Source organism: Rhineura floridana, chromosome 20, assembly GCF_030035675.1.
Source record: "Rhineura floridana isolate rRhiFlo1 chromosome 20, rRhiFlo1.hap2, whole genome shotgun sequence".
NCBI classification, from domain to species: domain Eukaryota; kingdom Metazoa; phylum Chordata; class Lepidosauria; order Squamata; family Rhineuridae; genus Rhineura; species Rhineura floridana.
In genome coordinates, this window is record NC_084499.1 from 10,451,901 (window position 1) to 10,466,886 (window position 14,986).

Consider the following 14,986-nt stretch of genomic DNA (forward strand, 5'->3'; position numbering starts at 1 on the left):
AGAGGATTCTGGACTAAATGGACCTTTAGGTTTCACCCAGCAGGGCTGTACTTACACACACACACACGCACACACACACACACACACACAGAGAATGCGAGAGAGACTTAATTGCTATTGATGGTTGTTAATAGATAATAAAGTATATCTTAATAAACCACTGATGTAAAAAAGAAATTGTGGATGGGTGGCCTATGGGCAGGTAAGAGTAGGATATGGGAGAAATTCAATTCAGTTTGCATTTCAAGGCGAACCTCCCTAATCCACGCTTTCCAAAACAATTTGCAAACCGAAAAAAACCCCAGAATCATACTTCTCTGAATTTTGTAATGCAATTCTCCAGCCAAGTAATTTGCATAAAAATATATATACTAGGGGAAAATATGCATAAGATGCAGGTATTAGTGAAAATAACATACAAATACAAATGCATTATATTTGGGGAAATTTATTTGTAAAAGTATGTATATTAGACAAAATTGCATACAAAAGTGTATACTAGCAGGAATTGACACTGAAATGCTTTAATAATAATAATAATATCATCCCATCCTTCCTCCAAGAAGGAGTACAGGGAGGCATTTTTCATGAGGATTTAAAAAAAAATACAAAAAAGTACAAACTGGTAGAAATGTGGAGAAATAAACTCAGGACTGAAAAAAATGAGAAAGTGAAAGAATCCATAACTGACAAATTCACTCATTCCTAGAGAAGAGGAAGGTTTTCAATAACTTATATCTTTCTCTCCTACCCCCAAGTAATTCCTTACGGGAGCTTACTTTTTACCATTGTTTTAACCTCTAATTAGGTTTTGCATAGATTCAGTGTGCTTTTTAAAAAAAAGCAAAAAAAACCCCAGCCTTTAGAGATATAGGGCACTTAGGATACTTGATATTATGACACTGCATTAACAAGTCTCTGCCTGAGCAGAACGGGATAATTAGTAGGCAGAGAACTTGCTTAACAAGCTGACAGGTGTGGAGTTACTGGGTGCTGTTCAGTGGGCAATCCTCCTCCCTTCTTAAATTTTCAGAAGCAATCTGGACATATGTATGGGTGAAGCAGCATGCCTGATTGCTTGCTTGCTTGAGTTGCTGGCTAGCTACAGGTTGCTCCCATTTCCTCCTACACGCAGAAGGTTGCTGGGAATTTGTAGCTGCCCTGTGCCAGAGTTTCTCATAAATGGCTTTCTTTCACCTTAATGAGAATGGTGCAGGCTTAATGCAGTATATCTAGAGTAGCCTGGACAGCCCACTTTCTCTCCCCCACCCAATGCCCTTCTGTATTCCTGCCGTTATGTTGAGGTGGGGATTATCAAGTAGTTCCATGGAGTGAGAAAGAGGGGCCTGATTGCTCGGCATTTTAGCATCCACATCTGGCTCCAGTTAACAAAATTTGTGCTGATTAAAAATTGGGTAATTAAAGTTCATTATGTTTTGGTTGGCTGATTTCCCAACTGTGTATTTATAAAGTTGATTTAGGACTATATTGTTATGAGGAGGTTGAGCTGTTAAAGATAGTCATAAATCCATACGGAGTAGTGGATGTCCTGTTCTAATCTAAGCCATTTCAATTAGTTGTCCCTCCACTGCAGTAAGGGGGTGAGGTGAGAAAAAGAGCAAGTAAGATGAGGAGTGATGTTGGGTACCTAGAGCCCCCTTTGCTGAACTTCCCTCTTTTGCCTTCTGTTCTTTTGCAGGAATCTATTACAAGATTCTTTTTTTCAGAACCGTAAGAGGATTTTGGCACTTAACAGGTGGCTTTCACCGGCGATCTGACTGCCCTCAGCAAGACCAGAGCACATCTAATTGATGCCAATGCAAAATAGCATGAAAGAGAGGTCAGAAAGTGTATGACACTGGCAGCTGCTGCTCACACGCCCAAGGTTTACAGGGCGCTGCAGGGAGGATTTTGTTTTAGAATCCGACTTTCCTTCCTGAATAGTTAAGCGACAGCTAATTGGATCGACAGTGGCAATGATGCTTAGATACCATTCCTGCCTGAAAACAAATGCTTGCTTTTTAAAAAAAATGTTCTTGGTCCTTTGTTCTCTAAAACAAGGATTTGTTGCTGCAAGTCTTTTTTCTGCCCTCTTTCTCAAGGGTTTCCCACACGCACACATACACACACAACCCCCCCCCACATGCTCCTTAGGAGACCTTCTGCTTTTCAACATTCAGCTGAATTTCATCTGTTGCTTCTTCCAGAAACCTTAAGGTATGAGGCCTGTCCCACAGGCTTCTCCTTAAGATATGAACCTTGTCCAGACATTTAAATAGAGCTGGGTTTGCAAGCCTATGTCCAAATGTTTCTTTGGTAGGCCCAGACATGTTGGGATAAGCCTCACAGAAACATAACTTATTTTACCAGTCAGGCCATCAACAAATCAATTAGCGTTTCTGTCTCTTGACTTAACCTGCTTCCTGCTAGCTGTAAGCTTCTGGGGTAAGGGATGAACTGGTGTTAGTTTCACATATTTAAAATAAGCGCTAGAACCCAATGATTCTCTTGCAATGCTTTTACTTAGTGCTGGGCCATAAGGTTTAAATTCCTTTGGGATTTTATTTTTAAAAGGTCTCATATTAAACCATTTATCTCCTGACATGTGCCTAAATGCAGCGTGCACATTGCTTATGCTCTGAACTGCTTGTCAGCTGTAGAAAAGGTGCCAGGGTTGAAAACAATGAAATGTCCTTTGTTCAAAGAGGCCAGGAAAGATTGGCTCATATTGTCTACGGAGTAGTCACTTACCCAGAGTGAATAACAATTCAGAGGACTTAGTCCCAGGTTCATCCCCCCCCCAAAATCCCAGATATTATAGCTGAGATGGCCTCTGTATGAACCCTCAGAGAACTGTTGCCAATAAAGGTTGCTGTGACTGATGACCTCTGGAGCTTGCAGTGCACAGTGAAGGACTCTAATGAGGACAAGATTCAGGCTGCTTCTTCAGGGAAGAACTGTCATTATCTTATCTGGGAGGCTCCCAACAGGAAGGCACATCCCTCCTGCCATCCTCTGATTCAAAAGGTGAATCCTCTGCAGTACCTCTGTCTCCCTAGCCTTGCAGAAGCCAAACACTACAAACTAAGGCGAGTACTGCTTAGGGTCCGCTTCCTTGGAGAAGCTGGCTGTCTTATCAAAATTCCACACATTTTAGAGTGGAAGAACAAGTTTGGGATGATGAGCACTTGTCCATCTTAAAAGGAATCAGTGCATCTTAAACTTTTTTGAGGTGAGTGGGTGGGGAGGGGATTTCTTGGTCCAATCTCATGATCTTTCTCTAACATGAGGAACTACTCTGTTCAGTCTGCTTTTCTATGCCTTGGGGAGCTGTCCAGCCTTTCAGCAAATCCTACTCAGTATATAAGGTTAGCCTGCCAACTCATTTGTTCTAATGTTGAAATCCTTTCCTTCCTGGAACAGTTATCTCTCTGGATTTGGCGCACATATTTCTCCTTAACGTTCACACCTGCCTTGCTTGTCCTCTGCTCTGTCTCAAGCTGTGCTCTAACAGTAGAATCAATCCAATTATTTACAGTAAAGGAAGATCTGATGCTCACGTTGTGTCAGCATTTTCCATTGTCCACTGCCCCTCCCCATTTCTTTTTCTTTTGCAAAGAGATCATTTTGGCCTTCTTGACTTGAAGGCAGAAAAGGCCTTGGGTTTGGTTTGATTAGTTGCACGGTCTTTGTGTTGTGCACTAGGTTGCTGGATTTTGTTCCACTGGCACTGTATCTTGCACTTTCCTCCATGAAACTGACTTCTTTAACCAGCTCTGCTGGAACCCTAGTTTCTGCCTTGATGGAGGCCAAACTGAGGGACAATATTCTGTGGAGCTGTTATTAGGTGTCAGCTTTTTGGCATGCATAATGTTAAGACAGATAGTCCAGAGAGAGTGAGTGAGTGAGTGAGAAACACTGTGTGACCCTCATGCCTCTCCAGTGCTGGGGCTGTTCTGGAATCAGACTTGGCTTGCACAGAGCCTTTCTTCATCACTGTCAAAAAATATCGTAGCTCACAGTTGCTGTGAGATGCCCGTTGCGATCATGACTTTGAGAAATGGAAAGGTTTTCTGTGACTAAAAAATATAATTTTGCTGTCTCTGTACCGTGGTTGCTCATACTAAGTGCTGGCTTTCAACTGTTCTAAAATTCTGGTTGATTTTGCCTATAAATGTCCTTACATCGGATAATGTTTTTTAAAGAAAAAAAAACAGCATTTTCTTTTAGAAAATTATGTAGCTGTTGATGTTTACAAGAAGATCTCTGCATCATATTTGAAAATGAAGGAAATAGTTTTGTGTCTTTTATTTCATTATCTTCCTTTATGCTAAAAGTTTATGATTAAAGTTTTAGAACATTTCCCTTGCTCCAAGATGTTTGGGATATTTGTGTTTGTAAGTGTTTTGATAAATGAGAACCACAGAAAAGGTGGATAAAGGAGTTTCTTCAGAGACTAATTTTCACAGTGCCAGATTAGATTACGCTCCTTAGAGTGTAGGTTACTTGAGAAGGTTACCATGAGAAATGGTGAGAAGAAAACATTGGTTTGATGTGAACCTGCATTCCCCCCCCCCTTTTTCCCCCATGGGCAACAGACATAGATCTCATAAAGAACAGAGTCAGATTCAAATTGGAGTGTCTTGCAGGCAGGTGGGTGAGAGCAGAGATGTGAATCCCAACACATTTCAAGTTAAGTAAGCTTTTCCCTGGGGGAGAAAAATTAATTCAATAGAAATTCCTTTTTTAGAAAAACGGCTGTGTCTTCTTTTGCAGGAACATGTATAGGCATGCTTTTAAACAGGAGTTTCTTTTCAACTAAATATCCCAATATGAAGCTTTTTTTCCCCCTAGCTCAAAATAGATTAGGATTCCAGCCCTTCCAACACAAAACAACAAAACTGCTTTTTGTGCCTATTGCTCAATTATTTATGATCTCCATTGATGGGGTACTACCCTAGAAGATTGTGAGAGAATCATTCTCTGCCTTTGTGTGCCAATATTGCCTCAGTGATTTTTTTTTTTTTTTAAGATCAGAGATTGTTTGAAGGCTCTAAACTAAAGCTTTCTTCATCCTGTCTCCAGGTTTGTGTTTGAGATGTGAATTGACTCTGAGCATTCTCTTCCTGTTCTAGCTGTGCCTTTCTTTCATTTTCCAGGTTCCCTGAAGAGTCCTGTGAACAAGACAGCGCTTACATTAATTGCTGTGAGCTCCTGCATCCTGGCTATGGTGTGTGGCACCCAGCTGTCCTGTCCGCTGACAGTCAAGGTGACGCTCCATGTTCCCGAGCACTTCATTGCTGATGGTAAGAGCCTCAGCCTCGCTGAGCCCTCCCCATTCCCCCACCCCCAAAGCTTCTAGCAATTTCATAGGACAGCTGGGAGAGAGGGGTCTAGGATGAAGATCTTGGTTGAACTAGCCTAGTATTCCGTCTCCAGTGATGGCAGCATCAGATGTTAGAGAGACAGCAAACCAAAGCATACTGTTCACTCCAGAGTGCCAATAATCCTGACGTTTAAGGAAACTCTGTTTATCAGTAGACTTTTTCTTTTTTCCCTTTATTAAATTTATTATTACTTAAGTGTAAGTAAAGATACACAGTTTTCATAAATAAATAGGAATATAATGTAGGTATTATAAATATAGCATGTGTAGTGCCATGCTATTTAAAAAGAAAGAAAGAAATTGATATAAATAAATTATTGCAGTTATACACACAGAACAAAAACAGTGTAAATATAGGGTAAATTCTTCCTAGAATTATTCAGTTATTTGCAGTAACATACAAGGATTTATTTCATCCCTTTTTTGGCCTTCTATCTGCAAACAGAACAGAAAGAAACAAAAATCAATTCATATTGAAAAAATGAGAATAATTCATGAGTTCTAAATATACTTTAATATAGGCAGTCCATACGCCCAAATAGATATCCACATACTGTAAAATGGATGGTTTTAAGATCAAATGTAGAAAGGGCAGTAAGATCTTCAGACAGTTGAGTAATGGATGGTGAGTATTTATCTCTCCAACACTGAAGCATAAATCTCTTTGCTTCTTTTTTACGTTTCCTCATTTTACTTCTTTGTTAAATGGTAGCACAACCACATTGCATCTCTGTGCTGCTTAGCAAATTCAAGCTCCTGTATTTATTTGTGGCATTGTATCTTGCCCTCCCCCTGAGGAGACCAAGAACGAATATGTGCCCTCCCCATCTTGCTCTCCCAAAGCCCTGTTAGACACTGAGAGACACTGACTATCCTCACAACATCCAGTAAGCTTTGTGGTTGAGTAGGGATTTGAACCCAAGTCTGCCTGATCTAAGCCCATCACTCTAACCACAATGCAACAGAGTCTTGACATTTCCCTTTCTTTTGAGAACTGGATGGCTTTTGTGTTGTGTTTTTCTGCATGCCTCCTACTGAAATTGGTATTCTTTATTAAACTGCTATCCTACCTTTCCTCTCAAATGAGCCCAGGGTGGCAAACACCAGAATGCTCAAACAATACAACTCAAATAAATAAAATCCATGAAACTTTAAAAAAAACAATTGCATATCCTCACAGCTAATAATAAGGTTTCTGGGAACAGTTTCTTCCAGCCATCAAATCCTAGGCAAGCAGGAATGCTTTTAAGTTCCTCCTGAATGTGACTAATGAGGGACACAGTCACTCCTTATCTGGGAGGACATTCCACAAGAGAGAAGGGTCTCTTGTCGGCCATTGCCAACCAGGCAGCAGGCATCACACACAGGCGCCTTCCATAACAGAAGTCCCATGGCGATTGGCAAATGGCGATGGGGGCAGGACTGTGAAATCCGGAAGCCCCTAGTCATGGTCTGGTACATCAGCGGTGGATACAGATTCAGACGGATCCATTGTTAAAGACTATATTTTGGAAGATAATCTTACTTGGTCACGAGTGATCACCAAGAAAGATCCATACCTTGTTTTAATCCCATGCCAGTCTTATCAGGAATATGGGACGTTGATGCACAGAAGTCAGACTATTTGTCCCTCTAGACCAGTCTTGTGTACTCTGGCAGCAGCTCTCCAGAGTCTCAGACATAGGTCTTTTCCCATCACCTCCTACTGGATCCTTTTTAACCTGGAGATTTATTTAATGAAATAAATAAATAACTGTTAAAAACACTTTAAAACATCATAAAAACAGACCTTAACATATATTAAAACAAAACAACATTAAAAACATTTTTTTTAAAAAAAGCTTTAAAAACATATTTTAAAAAAGGTTAAAAACATATTATTGAAAAAAAAACATATTAACAAGCAATTCTAACACAGACGCAGACTGGGATAGGTCTCAGCTTAAAAGGCTTGCTGGAAGAGGAAAGTCTTCAAAAGGTGCCGAAAAGATAGCAGAGATGGCACCTGCCTAATATTTAAGGGGAGGGAATTCCACAGGGTAGGTGCCGCCACACTAAAGGTCCGTTTCCTATGTTGTGCAGAACGAACCTCCTGATAAGATGGTATCTTCAGGAGGTCCTCACCTGCAGAGCGCAGTGATCGACTGGGTATATAAGGGATAAGACGTTCTTTCAGGTATCCTGGTCCCAAGCTGTATAGTGCTTTGTACACCAAAACTAGAACCTTGAACTTGGCGTGGTAGCAAATGGGCAGCCAGTGCAATTCTTTCAGCAGCAGGGTGACATGTTGGCGATACCCTGCCCCAGTGAGCAGTCTCGCTGCCACATTTTGCACCAGCTGCAGCTTCCAACTTGCCAAGGGCATAGACTTAATTCTCCCATGTCCAAGCAAAGCATAATTGGCTGTACTCCACTGGGTTGATCCTGGAGTTTTACATTTCTGGGATGGAACTTTGTGTGGCTGGACTCATCACTCATTGGGATCAAATACAGAGGGGGGAAATGGGTGTGTGTTTCAGCCCTGAGGCAGCCAGCCTTTTGCTTAAGTGACCTGAATAAAAGGATGGATGGGGAATAGCTGACCAGAAAATGGGGAGAAGCAAATGAGTGCTAGAGAGCGACAACAAGAAGGACAGTCTGGCAGTGTAAGCAGGCTTTCCTGACACATGCTAACTTACCTGTAGTAGCCTATAAAGAACTTAGGAACCATCCCACTTTCCTGAGAAGCAAAAGGGTGGTGCTGTCACCCTGGAAGAAAGTGGGAAAAAGACAAATGGGGTACACTCTTTGGTCCTTGTTCCTGCAAGAGACTCCTGTGGTTGTATTTTCAACTTTCAAAAGGATGAAATGCAACCCTTCCAATATCCAGACCCCTTTTTACACACTTCTTAAATGTGTTCCAGCCTTTCCAGCAGTAGCTGTGACCAAGTATAAATCAAAACAAAGGCTTCACTGCATTCTTGGAATGTCCTAGATGCAGTAGGGCTTGCTGAACCTTTTTAGAAATCTTATCCCTGTTCCAAGTGCTAAATTTGCAAGACACCCTTTGTGCTGTGCTTGCTTTCATACGGCTGCTTTGAAACAAAATGGAAACAGCCTGGCTTCCAGTGGCTTGCCTTTGACTCGGACAAGTCTGGCAGGCTCCTGTTCTGCTCCAGCCTGTCCATTAAGGGCTGTGGAATTACACAACAGCTCTGCACACCCTATTAGAGACCATTTCTATGCGCTACATGTAGCTAGGAGAACATAATTTAGATGGTTTCCTGTCGACATCTCCCACTGCTTTCTAAGAGACGAGAGAATATATTTTCAGACAAAATGGAGACAACTGCTCTCCAATTTCCAAGCCCCAAATTGTTTAATTCTCTCCTTTTAAGAAGCTAAATTAACATATTTGGTGCTGGGAAAGAAGTAAAGCCAATAGCACTTCCTGTTCTAACCCCAATGGTATTCCTAAATGGCTTTACGATAGTTTTGCTGTCAGCATGGCTTGATGTTATATTAAAGGAACCACTCTAAGTGTGTCTGTTTGCCAAGAAGAAGAAGTCTGGAAGAGTTTGCATAAACCCAGCCCAGTTGAAACACATCAAGCATTCTCTCTCACATCCACACCACAACTTTGACAAGGCTTCTGTGAGCAAAAAAGACCTGTTCCTGATACTGCATTGCAATCTGGGTTGGCTTGAACTAGGATGAAGAAGACTTGGGGAGAAACCACCTTCCAGTTCTTTGGCAGCAAAGGGCAGTATTTCCAAATAGGAGACAGTTGCTGATGGTTCCAGCCTCACCTTCGCAGCCGAGGATGCAGTTCCTCATTAACAATCCCAACCTCCCTCCCTCCTCTGAGTTTCGAATGATGCTTGACAGTGTCATTGCAGATGTCATTCTCAGTCTACTGTGAGCTGTTCCATGGGGCCCCTTCCCTTCTTTCTCTTTAGAAAAGTCATTAAGCCTGGATTGGAGATCAGCCCATTTCGTCCCCAGCTCCAAGGATATTAATCTGTTTTATTGGTATTTCATTGGCAGGTCTGTACACTACACTAACTAGGCTGTCTGTATTTACTTTGCTCCTCTACTTTTCTTACTTCCATTGTAAACTGATATCCTTAAGGATATCCTTCCTTCTTCCCCCCTGACCAGCACATGCACACACAACATAGCTTGGATTCCACTGTGCTTAAGCTGCATCACAGCTGAATCTCTGCTAATACACACATTCTACATTGGGAAGCTGGGAGAGAAGTGGAGTGCCGCCTGTACCGCCCCATCGGCCTGCTACTGGATGACAGTATCACATCGAGGCTTTTCAAGTTAGCACAATAACTCCACTGGGAGGTCACAATAAGCCATGGCCTATCATCTTGGGAATGAGCCTAGCCTTCCACCTGGGTTTCTGCCCTCCCTCTCCTCCAGCATGGCCATGAGGAGACGTTTGGAAGGTTTTGCTTCTAATTAACCCAAAAGGTTTGGATGTAACTGGTTAATCTTAACTATGGTTTGTTGAAATAAGACAACTTCGTAAACCTTGGTTTGAAGTTGGCTTATTTCAAACCAGCATAGTCAAGATTGAGGGATGGGTAGATGAATAAAATGCTTGCTGCAACCCCACTATTCTATTAATAGATAATATTATTCCTTACAGTTTCCAGTTTTTAGGGCCACACTCCACCCACTTTTTCCTGCTCGTGTTGTTAAATAGGTCCCCAAAATACATTTAAGGACTCAATGCCCTATTGCATTGTGTAATTTACAGAAACGCCATGCAGCTCGCCTTTGTTAGGGGATTGTTACTGCATCACTTATTTTTATAAGATGAATCCTTGGAGCTTTGATCAGAACTGAAGATGCCTAGTGAGAGAGATGTAACTATCTGCTCTGTGTCCCTTGAAAGCATTGTCGTGCACACAAAACCTCCTGGGTCCTATGTACAGTTGCTCATGTATTTTGGATGATGAATCACTCTGTGACGAAGGACATGACCTACTTCTTGCAGACAAGCCATGGAAATAACATGACCTCTGAGACATCGCTGGAGATACGTGTCTCAGTAACCCAGAAGAATCAAAGCTACACCAAATCCCTGGTCCTTTTAAACTTCAGTGCAATGTCCAGTGTGGAAAGGGGACCAGATGCTGGGAAAATAGTTTTTTTTTAAAAAAATGTTTCTTTGTAGACACACAAGATAACAACAAAAACGAGCATGCCCTATAGGAAAGCAAAGAAAGATGGGACTAGGTTAGAAGGATGCTAATATTTCACTTTGGAAAGTAGGAAAAAAGCAGTGCTTGCACAAAGTCCTGGGCAACGGGACAGACAGACAAACGATTAAATAGAAATGGAAGCAAAATATGGGAGAATCTATTTCACTGGGGGCAGCTGTGATGGCTAATTTAACTATCATTTTTTGCTCATATTTCCTTAGCTCTGCTTGTGTGTGTGTGTTTGTACCATACTTCCCCTTCTGCTCTTTGAACAGTCTCTGGGTATGAACAGCTGCTCTGTCGACGTGTCAGGGCAGATGAACCTTCTTCCAGCTGGATGTGGAACTGGGGCAAAACAAAGTTCCTTGGAACAGGCAGCTGAACTCTTGTTTGATTATTGACATGGACAATTGCAATTTCTCTGTTGTAGCTTGCACTGGTTTGTTGCCAGTGGCACCAAGTCATTAAACTAGAGACTGGCATCAGAATACCATGTCTGGTTACATGGGAAAGAAAGGCATTGGCAGCAGGCGCCTTCACATGAGGAGGATCATGAGAGTCCCAAGTAAAAAGACACCCTCTTATAGCTTTTTAGCCCCTCTAGTCTTTCAGTCTGCCACCTAATAGTTTTGCTCGAGTTCAGGAAGAGGGAGGAGGAAAATGCATGGTTATTAGGGATAGATAAGCAAGCGTGCAGGAGATGATCTTGAAACATTAATAGGTACAACCCCTGAATTTCAAGGTTCTCATCTAACCATGGCAGCTAGAAACTCTCATTTTTCTTCTTTCTTCCTTATCAGTGTCATGTTCATCCGGGATTTTTTTATATACAGCGACACTAAAAATAAATAAATAAAAATATTAGAGCTTCAAGGGTTTGCATTGTGTGCTTAAACTGGAGCAACTTTCGGAAGTGGTGACTGCATTTCAAAATGCCAGATGAGTCCATAGATTACCTTTTTAAGGCTTGGCAAAATGGTGTTAACAAAATCCAATTAAAACAAGAAAAACTCAGCCCGTATGTGAGTATGAAAATCTCGGGAAACTACAGGAGAGGGCTGGGGAGAGCCCTGATAGGTTAATAAAGAGGGCAAAGCCTTGAGCTGAAACTGCTTGAGTGTATCATGACTGTATTAGACACAGAATTTGAGTTTTGTTGTTGGCAAACAGATCTTTCTCAGTGGTTCCCCCCCCAACTGCTGAAGCAATCAGATTCTCAGTCTCTTGAGCTTTCAAAAGCTCTGAGTGATGACAAAAGTGTCCTTCATTGCTCATAATATACAGCATTATATAATAATACTGGATCTTTTGGGGTGGCTGTTCAGACCTTCAAACATGATTGTTAAACAGAAATATAAGACATGGGGCTGGGATTTAATATGCAGGGGAGGGTGGCTGTAAGGTGGAGAGAAAACTCCTGTTCAGGCCAAATGATTAATTCTCCATGAATTCATTAGGTATGTCTCAGTCAAACTTGGCAATAAGCTCCTGTGCCATTGCAGCAAGTGAGAGTCTGAGAGCTGTGGCCGTGGGCTAGAGCAAAGGGCCGGGCTGGAAGTTTGTCCTTGCAGAACGGCAGCTTGAAATACAATACCAATTAAAACAAGGCCAGTGTTTTTACAACCAGCCTGCATATTATCGAAGGCAGAAGAGCACTGCTGAATCTCAGTGCAGTGAGAGGGGCTGATGGGAGGGTGCTGCAGCATTTAGAGAAGGGAGGAGCTCTGTGAGGTAGACATTCTGAAAATGGGATTGTTACGAATTTCAGAGATGCCATTGTTTGTGGGATTATTATTTATTATTATTTATTTCACTTATGAATCGCTTCCCATGAGGCATCTCAAAGCCATTTACAATTCAGCTACAGGAAGAAATGTGAAAAACCATGTGCTTTCATGAGAACTTTGGTGGAAGAAAACTATCAGCTTAAGAGAGGAGACGGTTTGCTGTCCCTCAGTTCAAGGCAAGCAAATGCATTTGTGCTGTTTCTCATCCATAGTGAGGTGCTCGGGAGCCGTCAGAGAGAGACAATAGGATGTAGTGACAAGGATGACAAAAAACACCCCAAGAACGGGATCTCAGGCACATTCATACAGAACTCACTAAACTTGGATCAAATAATTGCTCTAGATCAGTTTTCTCCAACCTGGCGCTCAATAGATGTTGTTGAATTACAACTCCCATCAGCCCCAGCCAGGCTGGGGAAAGCTGTGCTAGATGGCAGGGATGTTAAATGATGGCTGCTATCCTGTCCTGGAATATATATGCACTTTATCAATAATAATAATAATAATAATAATAATAAAATTTAATTTATGTGTCGCCTATCTGGCTGGTGGCCACTCTAGGCGACGTACATATAGTAAAATACAGCAAAATACAATATAACAATATAAATTAAGATAACAACAATACAGGGTAGGAGGCGTTTCGATCATAAGAACATTAAGCCTCCCCAGAAGTCTCAAAAGCCTGTTGAAAAAGCCAGGTCTTTAAGGCCTTGCGGAACATATTCAGGGAAGAGGCATGCCGAAGATCTTGTGGAAGGGAGTTCCAGAGGGTGGGGGCCGCCACTGAAAAGGCCCTCTGTCTAGTTCCCACCAATCTAGCTGATTTGGTTGGCGGGACTGAGAGAAGGCCTTGTGTGGCCGATCTTGTCAGGCGGCATAATTGGTGGTTTAATCAAACAGGTTTGATTAATGTTTCCCAAAAGTCTGTGATAATGGTGGAATAGTGTTGTGTCATTTTTTAAAAAAGTTTCTGTTATAGTTCTTCAGTGCCAATCAGCAATCCCAACATGGCTGACAAATGAAATAAAAACAGCAGTACCAACTATTTTATTAATATAGATAAAAAATAACAGGTGTATATACATATAATAAACCACACACACACACACACAATAAACAGTAATATATCCACATATAAAAACAACAATACTACAGTATCAAAGTGAAAAACAACAAAATAGTAAAATATATAAACTTAATAGTATCTTAAAAGGACTGAAAAGTTTCAAAAGATTTTAGGAACATAGGACGTTGTCTCATACTGAGTCAGGCCCTTGGTTCACGTATCGCTGTCAACTCTGACTTGCAGCGGCTCTCCATGGTTTTAGGCAGAGGGCATTTCCAGATCTACCTGGAGATGTCAGGGACCTTCAGCATTTAAAGCATGTGCTCTATCAGTGAGCTACAACCTTTCCCCAAAGCCTTGTAAAGTATGGGAAAAGAGAAATGTGTTTGCCCGGTGCTAGAATGACAGTGAAGCAGCCACCAGGTGAATTCCACCACCAAAAATGCACTTTTCCTGACTGCCACCTACATTGATTCAAACAGTGGGGGCTTCCTGAAAAAGGTCCTCAAATAGCTGAGTGTCCAGGCAGTGCCAGGCTTGGACTCATTGGGATTTTTCATTCTTAAAAGGGGTGGGGGCGGGGTGGAACAACAGCAGGCAAAAGAGAGAAAACCGGAAATAACAATAGCTATTTAATGTTTTTTAAATAATGTTTTTAACCCTTTTTAAAATACGTTTTTAAAGCTTTTTTTTTTTTTAAAAAATGTTTTTAAACGTTGTTTTGTTTTAATGTATTTTAAGGTCTGTTTTTATGATGTTTTAAAGTGTTTTTAGCGCTTCTGTTTGCCACCCTGGGCTCCTGCTGGGAGGAAGGGCGGGATATAAATCAAATAATAAATAAATAAAATAACAACGTTGCCTTCTACATGCAGAGTCCAATAATGTACTGGCTCTCCAACAGAACACAAACATGGCCTCATTTTAGGCCAACTAAGGAACAAGGGAAATTGAAGGATTGGCTTGATTTTGATTTGAAGCAGGGGAGTGCCCAAGGAAAGCAGTCATAAGAACATAAGAAGAGCCTGCTGGATCAGGCCAGTGGCCCATCTAGTCCAGCATCCTGTTCTCACAGTGGCCAACCAGGTGCCTGGGGGAAGCCCGCAAGCAGGACCCGAGTGCAAGAACACGCTCCCCTCCTGAGGCTTCCGGCAACTGGTCTTCAGAAGCATGCTGCCTCTGACTAGAGTGGCACAGCAGAGCCATCATGGCTAGTAGCCATTGATAGCCCTGTCCTCCATGAATTTGTCAGTGCTTTGGGGGAACATCTCATTAAACCTGAATGGCAGGCCCTGCATTATGTTGGATTTGCTGCACATTGCAATGAGAGACTCTGAACAAGGATGAGTAGCAAGTCGATGATTTCATCTTGCTGATGAGTTTTATGACCCAGGACCCTGATACCTCCTCTCCCATTACACATAGGGCCCAAAGATGGCGAGGATAGGTAGGACTGGGTTCTTGAATCACTGCAGGAATGCAGCCAGCAAACTGACTGATCTGCAGTGCCTTCCAGATGCTGACCGTCAACTCCCATCATTCCAGA

The 14,986-nt window shown here is 41.9% G+C and overlaps 1 protein-coding gene across 5 annotated transcripts in view; it reads left to right on the forward strand.

The window, feature by feature from the left end:
- The window catches only part of ASTN2 (astrotactin 2), a 773,365-nt gene that overhangs the window by 347,742 nt on the left and 410,637 nt on the right, over positions 1-14,986 (forward strand). For all 5 annotated transcript variants that reach the window (XM_061604310.1, XM_061604311.1, XM_061604312.1 and 2 more), the window contains exon 6: positions 5,160-5,306. In XM_061604310.1, the coding sequence (XP_061460294.1) occupies positions 5,160-5,306 (147 nt within the window). The remainder of the gene's footprint in view (positions 1-5,159; positions 5,307-14,986) is intronic.